The sequence below is a fragment of the Gymnoscopelus braueri genome (assembly GCF_963280865.1).
Source record: "Gymnoscopelus braueri genome assembly, chromosome: 13".
Lineage (NCBI taxonomy): Eukaryota > Metazoa > Chordata > Actinopteri > Myctophiformes > Myctophidae > Gymnoscopelus > Gymnoscopelus braueri.
Genome location: NC_137615.1, coordinates 41,780,259 through 41,798,130, shown reverse-complemented (window position 1 = coordinate 41,798,130; position 17,872 = coordinate 41,780,259). Strand labels below are relative to the sequence as shown.

The following is a 17,872-nucleotide window of genomic DNA, read 5'->3' as shown; positions in this document are numbered from 1 at the left end:
GTGTTAAAATGTTTCAAAATTGTTCCAAAATTACCTATTTTTTCCTGATTGTTTTTTTTGTTTTTTTGAAAATAGCAGATCTACAAGCTCACAATGCGACGCGCTGTGAACTTGTAGATCGGATAGATATTTTCAAATAGCCGTAGCCTAGTCGCTTCTTTTGGGCTTGTTTTCGTAGACTTATTTCTCTCGCAGAATCTGGCAACACTGAACGGATTCCTCAACTCATTCTGATTGGCCTTGAACCGCCACGTTGACACGGGAACGCGCGCGGTACAGCTCCCCATGTGCGGGAGCGCGCCTGTAAATATTGCAACCTGGTTTCAACTTTGGAAGTCAGTTTTCGTCAGCATTCAGTATTAAAACGTGTCGTTAGAAAACATCAGTGGTGGAAAAAGTACTCACTGTTTTACTTAAGTATAAGTATCAATGCTATATAGAAATACTCTGCTACAAGTAAAAGTCCAGTGTTCAAAATGTAATTGAGTAAAAGTACAAAAGTATTCAAAATGTGCTATATAAAAAATGTACTTAAAGTACCAAAAGTAAAAGTACTCATTGTGCAGATTATGCATTATTTCACAAGTGTTCAAAATGTATAAAAATCATTTGCAATCAATAGCAGATCTAAAAGTTCACAACAGGCTACTTTCAAATAGCCAAAGGATAAAGTGGTTAATGCATGTTTTGAAATAATACAAATCTACAAGGTAAACTAATAACTAAAGTTTTCAAATATTGGTAGTGGAGTAGAAGTAAAAGTAGCCTACTGAAAATTTAAAATAATTCAGTAAAGTAAAAATTCCTCAAATGTGTACTTATAAGTACAGTACTTGAGTACATGTACTGAGTTACTTTCCACCACTGTTAGAAAACATCCACCGTGAGTCTGTGACAATCCAGGATTGATTCATTTTATAGTCCAAAGTGTATAATCTTATCAGTGGTATATCTGAAAATGATCAAGATGTTTTATTAGCCTATCTCAAAACTGAAAAAGAATTAGGTTTTTGACTATGTTAAAGAGGAATACTATTAAAATGTTAAGCACATACATTCTACAAATGTGACACACTTCCATGAGCAGAAAAGATGTTCCATCTCTGTTGATTCAGAATCTGACCAGTGTAAAGTAACTAAGTACATTTACTCAAGTACTGTACTTAAGTACAATTTTGAGGTATTTTTTACTTTGCTGGAGTATTTCCAAGTTTCAGTACTTTTACTTCTACTCCACTACACCTCAGAGGCAAATATTGTACTATATTGTACTCCACTACAATTATTTGAAAACTTAAGTTAGGCCTACTACTTTGTAGATTTGGATTATTATCATAAAACATACACTAACCACTTCAGCCCTATATTTCGGCCATTTGAAAATAGCAGATCTACAAGCTCACAATGTGTTGAATACCGAGGCATTGTGGACTTGTAGATTGGCTATTTTCAAAATATTATTTTTTGGTACATTTTGAACTTGTGAAATGGGACATTCTGCACAATGCATACTTTTGGTAGTTTAAGTAAATTTTGATGCAGAATCCGATACTTTTGTACTATTACTCAAGTACATTCTGAATACGGGACTTGTACTTGTAACAGAGTAGGGCCTACTCTGTAAAAGTACTGCAATACTAGATACTGCAATGTAGATATAGCCTACTACTACATTGCAGTATTGATACTTTTACTTAAGTAAAAGATGTGAGTACTTCTTCCACCACTGCCCCTATAGGCAGACTATTGATTCCATTCTCTGAGCCCCGTCCTCACCCTCACTGACACTGACCCAATGTGTCATCATTACACACATTGCGCAACAGGCCTACTTGTTTAATTTCAGTAGCCAGATGCTATTCTGTAACTTGAAAAATATTATTTTGCCTATTTATATAAATGAATCATGAGTTCTGATACGCTATACCAGTGGTTCCCAAACTTTTTAGCACAAGACCCAAGTGAAAATAGCAGATCAACAAGCTCACAATGCACTTCGCACCACGTTGTGAGCTTGTAGATCTGCTATTTTCACCACTTAGTTTTTTTTAAATTGTATTCATGAAATACTTTAGAAGAATGTTGGAATTGGTTTCTAATTGATAAAAAGTTGTGATTTTTTTGTTAAATGTATTTATTTATAATATATTGGAAACGGAAAAAAAGGGGACATTTACTTGCGACCCATAAAAATTGGTCCGACCGCGACCCAAACATGGGTCCCGACCCACTGTTTGGGAAACAGTGCGCTATAGGCGGTGGTGGGTGACCTGAACAGAGATCACGAGATTGACAGGTGTCTGTCAATGACCTACCTGTCAATGAGGTCAATTACTGATCTGATTGGAGCAGGGCCATTAAGGTGATTGAGTTGATGTTGAGAATGTTAGCAATGACAACTTGCTCAGTCTCTCAGCTGAACTGTCGTTTTAAAACTCTATGACAAATAGGAAGGAAGTAGTATATTCTGGAGATACTCATGTTTCAGAACCTATTAATAAAACATGGGGGTCCATTTGGTTACATTTTTGCCAGACCCAAGGGGTCGGGCTTACATGAGGCTTTGTACCTGTTTCGTCCATACATGGGCATGGTCACTTTGTCCTCCGGCCCCAGCCAAAAAAAAATCTGTCCCCAAAAAAAGTCTGTCCATACATGGGCATAGAAGGGACACACGTCGTGCGAAGTCTGTCCCCCTTTCGTCCCCTTTCGTCACGAACTATTCATGACATCATTATTATGTCACAAGTATGTAATTAAGTAAAGCTTAAAAGCTTAATCATTCTGGGTCTGGCAGAACCAGGTCTCCTGGTCTTGTTACCCTATCAGAGTTACGAATGTAATTGGGTGGTAGATGAGTGGTAGTGGTTTGGTCACCCGGGTTTGAATCCAGGCTAGGACATAAAATGTATATGGATTGCAGCCTGAAATAAAATTCTGTTGCACGTGCGTGCGTGCGTGCGTGCGTGCGTGTGTGCGTGCGTGCGTGCGTGCGTGCATGAGGATGTTGTTAGGGTGTCAATGGAGAGTGGTAGCTTTCGTCTGCACTCAAAGATGTGAGCTCAACCCAAGGTCGATCCTTGACCCAAATCATTAACCACTTAAATCATATATACTTCGTTGACCGGGGTCCCCCAGGCCCAAGGGTCTATACTTGATCCCCTCATTTGTTTTCCTCTCTCTCAAAAATAGCGGATCTACTTGCATGAGATCTGCTATTTTTGCTGAATGTTCACCTATTATGACATGAATGACTAGAATAAGGATGCTAGGGTACATGTGGTTAAGAGCCAGATAGTACTCATGGTTGAAAGTCTTCACAAAACAATGTGATCCCAAGTTCAATCCCAAGTTTGATCTACCCAGGCGTTTTATACATGATCTTATTCAATATCATATGGCTTTATTATCACCACAGTTGCGCAGATTCACTCCTGTGAACGTTTGCTACTGGTGGCCACTGAGCAGATAGGGTTTAAGTAGGCCTGTCACAATTATTACATAATCGTCTAATCTTAAGTATTTGAGATAATCACAATTATTTTTGCATAATCGTCATAATCGTTTCCATGTTTAAAGATGTTCACACCTTTTCAAATATAAAAAAAGCTGAAATAGCAGATCTACAATCTTACAACGCATCACTTTGTGACGCGTTGTAAGCTTGTAGATCAGCTATTTCTACTATTTTTCAATAATTTCCATTTTTGGGCGGTGAAACCACCCCTATAAGTGAGGTTTGGAAATTTGTACAATTATCCTGCGCTGTGATTGGCCAAAAATTTTCCCCGCCTAACCCTGCACCGTGATTGGCCAATCACAATCTATTCAGGACTGTTATTAGCCAGTGTCACATGACACATGTGCATAGCCCTATATAAGAAACCATAACTTAAAAAAAAACATAAATTTGTTTTTTTTTAAGTTATGGTTTCGTCCATCATAAAGAGTGTTTCAATAAATGTATTTATCTTTTGTACATGATTGGTTGACTCCATTCAGTATTGTGATTAGCTAGCAAGACACCGCCCACTTCACACAGGGTGTGATTTTTTTTCTTATTGTGTATTTCAATTATTTGTCATATCTGCCCTTTGCAAAAAAAATTACGAAGCATAAAAGGCTTCATATTGACAATTAATCGTCAACTTAAATTTGTCGGGACAGCCCTAGGTTTAAGTGCATTGTTCAAGGGCACCTTGAATTGAAATGAAGGCAGGCATTTCAACTTTGTCCCCAGACAGATTTTCCCCAATATTGATGATAATGTCTAACCAACATTTCAGCTGACACCTGCATGCATCTGACCACAGCTGAAGCAGAGATTCAAACGTTACAAGAGCAAGCCAGCGGAACTTGAACGAGACACAAGCGTCAACACCGCTGACCCAGAAAAGTCAGGCATTTCTAGGCCCGCAGGACGCGCACACAGTCAAATCCTCTGCGTTCATTTATCCATTTGTAACTCTGAGAGTGTACAAATGCATTTGGTTACATTTTGTACACTCTCAGAGTTACACTGTGATGTGATTCTCTGTTGCAAGTGATTCCTTCAGCAAATGTCTGTCACGCTGGTTGTGCAGGATCGATGGCACACTTATTGATGACAATGACATTGTGCAGTGAAAATGCTGAGTGACTCTTGGGGACCCTTAAGAGTGCATTTCGACACTAAGAGCAAAATGTACACTCAAAATGTTACCGTGTGGATTGCAAACAAAGATGCATTCCTTATGCGTCCCCCCAACTCTCTCTCTCTCTCTCTCTCTCTCTCTCTCTCTCTCTCTCTCTCTCTGTCTCTCTCTCTCTTTCTGTCTCTCTCTCTCTCCTAAACATAAACTTTGCCTCCATCTCCCCTCACCCTTCTCACTCAGGCCCGTTTCCTGTCCTCTCTCTACGTTTCACATCTCTCCTGTCCTCTAGTCTGTCTCTCTCTCACTCTCTCTCTCTCTCTCTCTCTCTCTCTCTCTCTCTCTCTCTCTCTCTCTCTCTCTCTTTCTCTCTCTCTCTCTCTCTCTCTCTCTCTCTCTCTCTGCTCCCTCTCTCCTCCTCTCTTCCCTTGCCTGAGGCACTGCGTCTAGTTCCATGGAGCAATCGAAGGTGACAGGGGCAGAGAGAGCGGAGGGGGCGAGAGAGGGTTTGTGCCATAGTGTAGCCCGGGGGCATACCACCGCACAGGGATGGAGAGAGAGAGAGAGAAAGAGAGAGAACAAGGAAGCTGGACAAGGATGAGCGAGAGGAGACAGCCGAAAGTGGTAATTCATAAGAGATAAATATTTCATAATTTAATGTATTTACAGTGCATGAGGCTCCATAGGCCCGCCCTCTTTCCGGGAGTTTCTGGGGGGGCAGGGGGGGGCAGTCATCCAAGGTAAGCGAGTGACAACATGATTTTGCATGTATATGCGTGTAGACCATCCCCACTACAACGCCATCCCACCCCCACCCAATGCACACGCCTCCCCCTCTCCACAAACACACACGCACACGCACACGCACACGCACACACACACACACACACACACACACACACACACACACACGTATACTGTTTTTTGTTTTAAGGGACATGAAGTTAATTTGTCCCGACATGGTTGCCATGGTCACCTCATCCCTCCCCCTTGGCATAGAGAGAGAGAGAGAGAGAGAGAGAGAGAGAGAGAGAGAGAGAGAGAGAGAGAGAGAGAGAGAGAGAGAGAGAGAGAGAGAGAGAGAGAGAGAGAGAGAGAGAGAGAGAGAGAGAGATGGCAGGACCTAACGAGAGGCAGAAAAAATGTGCCCTATAGCAACGCACGCACACTTTTGCATCCATGCATACGTATGCTTTCATGGACTCATAAATATCACCCAGCTATCCTGGAAAAGAAAAGAAAACTCATCTTTTATTTTTCATTTGTATGTCACAACCCAGTAAAGCTCTCCTTTTTTACATTATGTCTTTAAACTCACTTAAGCAAGTGACAGAGAGAAAGTGACAGAGAGAGAGAGAGAGAGAGAGAGAGAGAGAGGAGGGGATTGAGAGAGTTAGAGAAGGAGGGCAGGGCGAGCAAGAGCGTGGCGTCTTGTCAACCGGAAATAAAACATGTTGGCACCCTCCTCCTCCTCCTACACTGCACCCCCCCCCCCCCCCTTTTCTCGTCTCTCTCTCTTCCGCGTGCCCTCTCTGTTCCCCTCCTCATCCCCTTCATCCTGCTCTGAGACAGTCATCCCTCGCTCTCCTTGCTTTTGGCCTCCATAGCTCTGGTCACATCGCCACATCTTTATCTTGGTAACTTGGTAACTTTATCTTGGAATCTTAGTGTTTTTTATCCATTTTGACACTGTCGGGGTGCTATAGGCTCTATGCACAGCAGCCATATTGGAAAGAAATTGGGCCTCTCCCTTACTTCCTTCACAGGTCTTTCCAATTATACTAATGAAGGCTCTGTTCCATTCTGGTCAAACAGAGTCAGGGTGCTGATATTGTGCATGTTGACTCACTGCTGGAAACACTCTGCTACACCAGTGGGTCTCAAAGTGTGGTCCAGGGACTCCCATGGTTCCTTAAGGGGGTTCCTAATGGCCCCTTATGGGTGGTCCTTGAAATTAAAAAGTTTGAGAACCATTGTGCTACACTAAATGGAACAGAGCTAAGATCTAAGAGGAACAGATTAGTGTAATTGGTAAGACCTGTGAAGGAAGTAAGGAAGAGGCCTAATTTCTTATCGCTGCTGTGCATAGAGCCTATAGCACCCGACAGTGTCAAAATGGATAAAAAACACTAAGATTCCAAGATAAAGTTACCAAGTTACCAAGATAGAGATGTATTTCAGCCTGCCTCAGTCTAAAGTGGGGATTTCCCGCCCTAAACAGAACATTTATTCAGCACATAATCTCATGCAAATGTCCAAAACTATTAGCTACACAGTAGAGTCCTCTGTGTTAATTTAACAATTTTAACTAGAGTGTACAAATGGAACAAAATATAAATGTTGTCTATTTTGTCCCATTTGTAGGACTCTGCAAGTGTACAAATGGGACCAAATGGATCTATAAGTGTCCATATCCATTTGGTCCAATTTGTACACTTGTAAAGTTACAAATGGATTAATGAACACTGAGGAGTTTACTGTGTTCAAAGTTAAGTTATGTGAAGTTGTGCATCTTTGCGTGTGTTTTCAAAGTTTCACTGCCATGAATGTTTAATGATATAATGCTTAGTGTGACATGTAAAAGCAGAACAATACAATACAAAACTCCTGATATGTACAGAAATGCAACACACAGTAAGTACATGCTGCCTTTGAGAAACGATGTGCACCAGTGCATTGGCTGCCACAGACATTTTGCTACAGTATAAAACGTAAATAATCTAAAAATCGAAACTACAGCAATAAAACACAGCACTGGGTTGTTTCAGTGACATTCTGTAGGTTTGTTCTGTCATTTGTTCAATGTGCAAATGCCTCGTCTCCTCTCTCTGCCTTTATCATCATCATCATCATCATCATCATCATCATCATCATCATCATCATCATCATCATCATCATCATCATCATCATCATCATCATCATCATCATCATCTTCTTCTTCTTCTTCTTCTTCTTCTTCTTCTTCTTCTGCTGCTGCTTCTTATTCTTCTTCTTCGTGACAAGGACTCTGTTTTTCCCTGGCTAATCCAATGAAATATGCAAATGTAGTGTCATGACAGTGTCAAAGTGCAGTCAGAGTGAAATCACGCCAAACAGACTGTGGCGTGCTCTGTGTGTGTGTGTGTGTGTGTGTGTGTGTGTGTGTGTGTGTGTGTGTGTGTGTGTGTGTGTGTGTGTGTGTGTGTGTGTGTGCGTGTGCGTGTGCGTGTGTGTGTGTGTGTGTGTGTGTGTGTGTGTGTGTGGTAGCTTTCGTCTGCATTCCGAGATGAGATCAACACGAGGTTGGTGTCATGACATTTGACCATCAGCATCAGCATTGGGACTTTGTGTGATTAATACAATTGAAATTATGATCAACTCCATACTGTATGTGCCAGATTATGTGAGAACTGAGGATTGGGACCAGAAGTAGCAAGTCTATAGGAGCGCAAAGTAAAATGCATCCATGTTTATGGATGCATATTACATTTGATCCTTCCCCTGGAAGTGCCTGTGTTTGTTCAATTATGTATTTAGATATGTTTTCCAAGTTTCTAAACAAGCATAAAAGTTTGTCAGATGACCTCAATTGCAATGTGTATCACAAGGACTCACAGGCTGACTTAACACGTTAAGTGTTCAGATGGGTGGGCCGTGTGCATTTTAAGAGCATGTTTATATTAATGATGAATCAATCGATTGTGTTCCGTTTAGGATCAATGGAACTAGCATAGTATATGTATACTTTAAGTTTTAAATAAATATTTGTAAATACAGTGACATTTCTTTTATTATATATATATATATATATATATATATATATATATATTATATATATATATATATATATATATTTGCATATTCTTTTATGATATTATTATTAAAATCTTAGTGTTTTGTATATCCTCATGGCCCCGGTCCACAGGTTGAGAGTCACTGGCCTAATATACCATGCTACTTAATGCCCAACACCTCAGCTATTGCTCATATGTGAGAAGGGTATGTTCAGCTAAACATTCATGCAGTAGACAGTAGTAGATTAGCATTGTTGTCAAACAACTTGATTAGTCAATCAAGGATCAGCAGAGCGCCTGTGAAAAGTCAAAAGTGATTCTCCAATCTCCACCATGTGTGTGAAATGATAGACAGACATATAGATAGATAGATAGATAGATAGATAGATAGATAGATAGATAGATAGATAGATAGATAGATAGATAGATAGATAGATAGATAGATAGATAGATAGATAGATAGATAAATAGATAGATACATTAGATATCCTTATTTACATGTATTTACATGTATATACAGTATATAAGTACATATAAGTATTTTTTAACACCAAATGCACAATGTTTTGTTTTGTATTCTTTCGCAAAATTGTATTCGCAAAATTGAAATGTGAGACAATGCTATTTACACATTTCTTTATTCTAATTTAATTGTACATACATTTCTTAGTTTTGATATTTTAATTTCACACTTGCTTTGTCAATGTATGTTAATATGTTTCTCATGCTAATAAAGCCTCTTTGAATTGAATTGAATAGAGAATTGAATAAGATAGATCAATCGAAATACTTTATTGATCCCAAAGGAAATTCCTGTATTGGTTATACATCAAGGTCATAAAGGTCTCTGTTATCAGCATAGATAAGATACTGATTTTGTTTAGCTTGTTGTTATTGTATTTCCATTTTTCATTACTGAAAAGTGTAATTATTTATGTATTTCAACATTGCTAGTAATTATGTGATACAGTATTCAGTAGTAATAGTAATTAATCGTATCTGGTATATTGCAGTGCAGGAATCAGCAACTTCAGGTATTTAGGGTTCAGTCTGAGGAGGAAGGTAAAACGTACAAACATGAAGTCTTCGTTTTGTTTTGTGTTTTTACATTTCTAAATAAATCCGGTTGTTTCCATCCTCCATCAACATGTCTGTCTCTCTCTCTCTCTCTCTCTCTCTTTCTTCTTCTCTCACTTCACCACCTCTTTTCCTGGCATTAAGTCCAGACCTGACACTGACACTGACTCTGTGTGTCATCCCTCTCTCCCTCCCTCCCTCCCTCCACCCCGCCCTGCACTCTCCCTCCCTCTCTCCATCCATGGCTCCGAGGACCAAAGTGCCTGAAGACACGTTTCTCTCTCTGTCTCTCTTTCTCTCTCTCCCCCAGCACCCCCTCCCTTTCACCCTCTCTTTCGCTCCGTCTAACTCTCTCCATCTCTCTCTGTGTGGCTTGCTTCCCCGTTTACTGCTTGCCTCTCCTCTACTCTCCCTCTCTCTCTCTCTCTCTCTCTCTCTCTCTCTCTTTCTCTCTTTCTGAGCAAACGCTCACACACACACAGTCAACAAAAGAGAGGTCAGACAAGCTGGATGGGAGAGTGGTGAAAGGGAGGGAGAGGAGGACGTGAGGACCTGAGGACGTGAGGACCTGAGGACCTGAGGCCTGGGCTTGGGCAGCAGGGCAGGAGAGAAACGTGGAGAAGGGGAGGAAAGACAAGACTTTTTGGGGGGGATCCTTCACCAACACCAACCCCCTCCAAGTTGTAGGTGAGTGGACCTCTGCTGAAACTCCTCACTTCACAAATATGAGAAGCACACAGAGAGCGAGAGAGAGAGAGAGAGAGAGAGAGAGAGAGAGAGATAGGAAGACCTGCAGCAGAGAACGAGCAACAAAGCATGGCGACCCTGCACGTGCGACCTTTGACTCGTAGTTGAGACGAAAGCTTATCTCGCCTCCTATAGCCTAATTTTAACAGTGTTGCTTGCCGACAAGAACTGATCTACAAGCTTCTTGTCGTGCGATGGAATATAAATTGGTTGCCATTTTTGGTACGCTACCTCCCATCGGCCACGACTCAGCAGACATTTTGTGTTGACAATTGGAATATTACACAGTATATAATGTCAGGGAAAATGATATCTTCTGGGTGCCATCTGTGACAATCAACATCTGTGATGTTAGTGTTAGAGCTTTTACAGTGAAAAAGGTTAGTGTTTTTCAGCTTAATCTCACTACAAGGAGTGTTATGATTATGACTAAGTAATATTTCCTCCTTTCAGCTTTTATCATTTTTATGGATTTACAATGTCTTATAATATTGCTTTTTTGTTGTTGTTGCTACAAATAATTAATTATAGAATGTAGGGTCTGACTTTTGATTTAGTGTCATGACCTTCTCTCTAGTTTATCTCTCTAATTTCTGTAACTTTTCTGTAACAACAAAAGCCGTTCGAAATTTCAAATCGTTTTCCAGTGATACTGAGATGATTATTGTCTTAGGTCTATAACCATCAATTCAATTCAATTCAATTCAATTCAATTCAATTCAATTCAATTCAATTCAATTCAATTCAATTCAATTCAATTCAATTCAATTCAATTCAATTCAATTCAATTCATTCCAGTTCAGATAAATGCAGTTACATTAAATTCATTTTCAATTCATTTAACACAGTTGGGACTACAGTGCAGTGCAGTAGATTGGGTTTAATAACTGCCTTGCTTTGATTTCAGACAGAATGGTGTCAGAGAAAGATAGAGTGACTGAGGATTATCCTCATTTCACAGTCAATTTCAGGGTTTCACACATTTATAGTAGAGTGTAACTTAATTTATACTCCATCGCATGACAGTGTCATTTGCTGAAAATAACTGATTTCAAGCTAACAACAGGTTTTTTTCAGTACGGCGTACAGATTAGTATTGTCACGTCCAAATCATGTGACGTGACATTGGCAATACAGCTGTAAGTTTTATGTCACTGTGTCTGTGTCTGACCGTGGCAGTAGCTGATGTTCCCAGTAAAATCCTCAGTGTTAATTTATACACTGAGGATTTTACTGTGTAGGAACAGGCAAAATGCTGAAGTAAGAGACAGGTTTCATTAGCATTTTTTTCTTCTTCTATCTCTCACGGTGTGTGTGTGTGTGTGTGTGTGTGTGCGTGTGTGTGTGTGTGTGTGTGTGTGTGTGTGTGTGTGTGTGTGTGTGCGTGTGTGTGTGTGTGTGTGTGTGTGTGTGTGTGTGTGTGCGCGCGCGCGCGCGCGTGTGCGTGCGTGCGTGCGTGCGTGCACACGCATGCGTGTTTAATTGCAGTATAACACATCTATTGGAGCGTTCACTTTTCATTATTCTGGGGTATGAGTGTGTTCAGTACATGTTACAAAGTACATGTTATTTTTGTTGTTGTTGTTACATGCGGTTCAATAGCATTCTGACAGTATTGTTCCCTCTCCTGCATCATTTCTCTACATTTTCCATCATTCACCCACAGAACAACTGTACTTAAGGTTTTGAATCAAGTGTCTTTCATCAATTAATCATGTATTTCAGCATGGGATATACATGCACTGCCCAAGGCGCACTTGATATGTGTTTCGTTTGCTCAGACAACTCTCAGAAATGTATGTATGTATATAAGTTATAATATACTACACAATTGCTTTGTTATAATAGGATTCAGTAAGGGAATGTGGGCACAGCCTCTTCTGCTAATTTGTTTTGTTTATTGAGAAACCATTTTGACATAGTAGGGAAAACACAGCTGTTGGTTGTGTTCCATTCAGGTCAAACAGAGTCAGGGTCAGTGGTGGAAAGTAACTAAGTTAATTTACTTAAGTACTGCACTTAAGCACAATTTTTAGGTATTTGTACTTTACTTGAGTAGGCCTACTTGCAATTTCCAATACTTTTACTTCTACTCCACTAAACCTCAGAGGCAAATATTGTACTTTTACTCCATACAATTAGTTGAAAACTTTAGTTACTAGTTACTTTTCAGATATAAATTATGATTATAAAACATACATTAACCACTTAGCCCTATTTTATACATAGGCTATTTGAACATAGCCGATCTACAAGCTCTTTTACAATGACTTTTACTTGTAACAGAGTATTTCTATATCGCAGTATTGGTACTTTTACTTAAGTAAAGAATTTGAGTACTTTTCCCACCACTGGTCAGGGTTCTGCTATGTGCATGTCTCACTGAAAAGACCCTGCTACCTGGAACAGATCCTTAATTATTATCATTGGTGACACCTGTGTTCACCCTGTGTTTTGTAATATTTCCAACATTGTAGCCAGTGTGCAGGCACTGATGTGCACTCCTTTGTCTGTGCATTAGTGTAGGTAACATCTAGCAGCGTCTAGCCTTGTGTACAAGACACCTAATGTCAGTTGACAGTGCTACTCTCTCCTTTCAAGCGTGCGTATGGCTGTAGTCAGTGCCGGGACAAGGCAGGACTCAGAGAGGTGCCTTAATTATTACCCTGTGTGTTTGGGATGAACTCACTGATGTGTCGCCTCAGGGCATGATGCAGTCAAGTGTGCGTATATGGGGGGGCACGGGGGGCGAGTGTATTTGTGCATGTGTACATATATGTGTTGATTGCTGTTTATGAGTATATCTTTGGGGCTTGGGGTTTGTATTTGAGTGCGTTTGAGCATGTATGTGTTTGTGTGCAAGTCATTATGTTGAGGTGTCTGTGTGTGTGCGTGCGTGCGCGTGCGTGCTTACGTGCGTGCTTACGTGCGTGCGTGTACTGTATTATATATATATATATATATATATATATATATATACACACACACACACACACACACACACACACACACACACACACACACACACACACACACACACACACACAATCTACAACACACAGATTTGGTGTAAAGGAAAACAGTTAGAGGTTCAAGGATAGACCCATGGGGGACCAAAGTATATAGAGTTTCAGTGGTTAAAGGACCAGCATTGGTACACATTACTGTCTATTGTCATACATACTAGATAGACCATTTCCTACTAGCTTTAGTTAGCCAATTGCTTTTGCTTTCTTTACATTTCCTTAAAACGTACAAACTTACGAGCTGAGTCAATGTAGGCATAACATCATTGTGTGGACATGGACATTTGAATTTCGTTGGGACATCTGTTTTTTTGTCCAGCGACTAACAGTTCAAATCAATCTGCACTTTAAAATGCTTTAAAACGCAATGATAACATACTGTACCTTTGACAAAACAATTCTGTTTCTCAAGCAAGAGTCTATAGTCTCTGCAAGTTGATTTTCCTTAGCTTACTTAAATGCATGGATTCCAATGGCTTCCGAAAAAGCAAACTACGGTATGCTCTGGAATATGATCAGCAGTAATGTCAAGTATAATGTGAGTTGTAGTCAACAATGAACTCGATTTTTTTGTTATGTTATTGTTTCTTCAATTTCTCTTTCGATTATCACTCACCCTCTTTTCTCTCTCTTCCCTTCTCTCATCTTCTTGTAGGGCCTTGCTCTTGATTGGTGGAGAGAGGTCTGATCAGGTGTGGTCCTTGGTCTGATTGGTGGAGATCAGGTGTGGTCGCGGAAGTGGAGGGATCGGGGTCAGGGGTCATGTGTGAGAAACTCACCATGCTCAACTTACAGAGTGGCACAGACTGGACGCCAGCCAGCAGCTGGTACCATCAACCCAGCACCATGCCACCGCATGGCACCGGTAAGAGGCAACTCAACACACAGCTGCTGCTCAAAGCAAATGAGAAAGAGCGTTTGGTGTGTGTGTGTGTGTGGGTGGGTGTGTGTGTGTGTGGGTGGGTGTGTGTGTGTGGCGGCTTGTAGTGGAGTGAAGAAATCTTCCACTTGACTAAGCAGAAACAGAGGGTGCCAATAGCTGCACACACACATTTTAATTCTTTATTTGAATCCACAAATTACGATAAATTTTCAGGGAAACAAATATAACGGGGGTGGCGGCTTGTAGTGGAGTGAAGACATCTTCCACTTGACTAAGCAGAAACAGAGGGTGCCAATAGCTGCACACACACACACAATTCAATTCAATTCAAAGGGCTTTATTGGCATGAGAAAACATACGTTTACATTGCCAAAGCAGAAAGCACAATACAGCAATACAATCAGAACAAAAAATATGTACATTTGAAAGTCAGAATCTTCAATAGATCAATTTCTATGTACCAAGATCACTGGGTGCAGGTATAGTGCAGGAATATACACAATGATTAGTCTTTAGGGTGGTTGTGTTCCGTTTGATATCCTTCTCCTATCACCACACACACACACACACACACACACACACACACACACACACACACACACACACACACACACACACACACACACACACACACACACACACACACACACACACACACACACACACACACACACACACACACACACACACACACACACACACACTCACACAAATGCACCACACCACACCACACCACACCACACCACACCACACCACACACACAGGAATAAACTCACCCTGGGCCCAATTTCATCCCCTCTCTCATCACCCTTTCTTTCTCTCTCTTTCTCTTGCTCACCCCCCCCCCTTCTTTCGTCCACTCTTTGTCTGTATTTCCCTCCATCTCTCTGTATCCCCCCCCCCTCTCTTTCTCTTTCTCTCTCTCCCTCTGTTTCTGTCTCTTTCTCCCCCTCTCTCTCCCGCTGTCTCTCTGTGTGTCTCTCTGTCAGATGGCTGTGTGGTGGATGAGGTGGGCATGGGGCTGGTGGCAGCAGATCGGGGCCAGAGAGAGAGGGAGGAGGTGGACGAGTCTCAGATCCACCTCCAGCTGAAGAGGAAGCTGCAGAGGAACCGCACCAGCTTCAGCCAGGAGCAGATTGACGCTCTGGAGAAAGGTATGAACACAACAGCAGTGGTGGACAAAGTATATATAGTATATATTATGTAACTTAAGTATTAAAAAATGGTCGGTAATTGTCAGAAATTGACGGTGTGGTTCATTCCACACCGGGTCCCAAGAGTCCATTCCTAGAAATGCAGAGGAATCAAAAGTTAAATATTTTTGTTTGAAATGTAGCAGAGTGAAAGTCTTGCCAAAAACAGAAAGAAAAAAAACTCCAAAAATGAGTAAATGTACTTGCTGTTCCCCATCCCCACTGATAACATGTTTCAGCAAGGTATGAACACAGCAGTGGTGGAAGAAGTACTCAGATGTTTTTTACTTAAGTAAAAAGTACTCTGTCACAAGTAAAAGGCCTGCATCCATTTGCACACCCTCAGTGTTATACAGACCCGTAAGCGTCCATTATTTTGGTTCCCACAGTAACTATCGATCATTTAGCTGGGGATCCCCTGGAAGCCCCATCAAGGACCCCTAGGGGTCGCTAAACCCCTCGTTGAGAACCAGTGCTGTAACTGAAAGGTTGGATGCAACCCAGCACATGTGGAAGCATATATACACACACTCGTATGCACATGTGTGCACAGACTTTTGGTGATTCCAAACCGGTGGGCCAAGAAATAATTGGCAAAACACTAAGATTTTAATGATGATATTAATATAAATTTAATATAAAAAATTATGTTAAAAAGAAATTCATGGTATTTCTTCATTAAAACGTTTTAAATGAGTTTTCATCGTACAGATGAAAAGGAATTTAAAGTACACTACGGAACACTTATGATTGATTGATCGTTAAAATAAACATGCTCTAAAAATACACCCGGCCCACCCATCTGACCACTTGGCTGCCGTGTTAAGTGGTCAGATGGGTGGGACATTTGATCCAGAAAAGATTCAGAACCAGTGATCTTATAAACATCATCAGTTTTTATTTCCCTGTATATCCTCCAGAGTTTGAGAGGACACACTACCCAGATGTATTTGCCAGAGAGAGATTGGCGGCAAAGATCGACCTCCCAGAGGCCCGCATTCAGGTAAGCAGCGAGAAACGTGATGTTTTATTGCTTGTCTTTGGGCCGGATTTAAGGACAGGAATGAGGTGAACCAGACCCACTCAAAACATGCGTACCTTTTATTCACCTTCATTTAACCCTCAATAACTACACCTGCTCAGTACAAACATTCACTATTTTCCCATTCACCTCTGTACCTTTCTGCTAGTGATAGTTGTATCATTTATGTTTACACCCAGAAAACGGTTCTGTAAGAAAATGATAAATGTATGCATGTCATCTTATGAAAATAAAATATTATTTTATGAATTTCTCTTGAAAATTTTTATATTTTTGTAGTCGTTTGAAATAATAATAATAAAAATGGCAGGAAATAAAAAAGGGACATTTACTCACGACCCATAAAAATAGATTCGCGACCCAGAAATGGGTCCCGACCCATTGTGTGTGGGAAACACTGCTATAGTATGTAGGTAGTTTGCATAATATACTGTATTAAATCAGCTGTAACACTGCATGACTTGCCTTGAACAAATTATTTTTGATACCATTATTTTTTAGGCATTTCTACATGATTAGACACTAGGATGCCATGAACAACATTTTGAAAGAGTGATTCCTTTCTAAGGCAAAAACAACACAAAGTAAATAAACACGATATAGCTTGATTTATTGACTGATTGATTGGCAGGTATGGTTTTCCAATCGGCGAGCCAAATGGAGGCGGGAGGAGAAGCTTCGTAATCAGAGGAGGTCAGGGGGCGGGACCTCTGCATCCCAGCACACGCCCACTCCTCTCAGCACCTCCTTCAACTCTCCTGTCTATCACTCTCACTCTCACCATGGCAACGCCTCAGGTACACATCTCTGAATCACATCATATTGCATGGACAGTATTTGACCCGCAGAAATAGAAAAGTATAGAACGGACGCCTCCATCCATCAAACATGTCAACAAACTATGACATGTTTGTTCGATCCGTTTGTTTGAGTGAGACCCAATGGCAACCAGTGTCATTGGGTTCCCCAGCAAAGCAGGTGGCTAACAGGGAGGTACTGTAGGGCAAGTGGTTTTCAAACTTTTTCATGTCAAGGACGCATTGCATTACTGAAGAAACTCAATTGAAAAGAAGTGGACCGGTGGGGTCAAATGTGTCATAGAACAGTGGATCCCAAACTTTTCAGCTCAAGGGCCCAAAAGATACATTTAGTGTCTCCCGGGACCCAAACGTACAAAAATATAGTATGGGCGATTTAAAAAACAAAATCTACAAGTTCTCAACACATTGTATCGACGCGACGCGTTATGAGGTAGTAGATTGTCTGTTTCTTAAATGTATGGAAACATTTCTGAATTTTTTGAAAAAATATTAGAATTAGTTTTTCTGAATTTAGTATTTTTTTGAAAATGTTTGCAAATCTTTTGAAATAATTATTTAAAAAAATATGGGAAACTTAAAATTTGTTATATTTACTCGCGAGCCATAAACATTTAGATAGTAACCCATAATACATTTTCCGTGACCCAAAAATGGGTCCCGACCCATATAGTTTGGGAAA

The 17,872-nt window shown here is 40.5% G+C and overlaps 1 protein-coding gene across 1 annotated transcript in view; it reads left to right on the top strand.

Moving 5' to 3' along the window:
• Window positions 1-14,016: 14,016 nt before the first annotated feature.
• Window positions 14,017-17,872, top strand: part of pax10 (paired box 10) — a gene marked incomplete at its 5' end in the record, with an annotated part of 8,662 nt that continues 4,806 nt past the window's right edge. Inside the window, 4 exons of the mRNA XM_080448333.1 lie at window positions 14,017-14,119; window positions 15,127-15,291; window positions 16,251-16,333; window positions 17,004-17,169. Of these exons, the coding sequence (XP_080304459.1) occupies window positions 14,017-14,119; window positions 15,127-15,291; window positions 16,251-16,333; window positions 17,004-17,169 (517 nt within the window). The remainder of the gene's footprint in view (window positions 14,120-15,126; window positions 15,292-16,250; window positions 16,334-17,003; window positions 17,170-17,872) is intronic.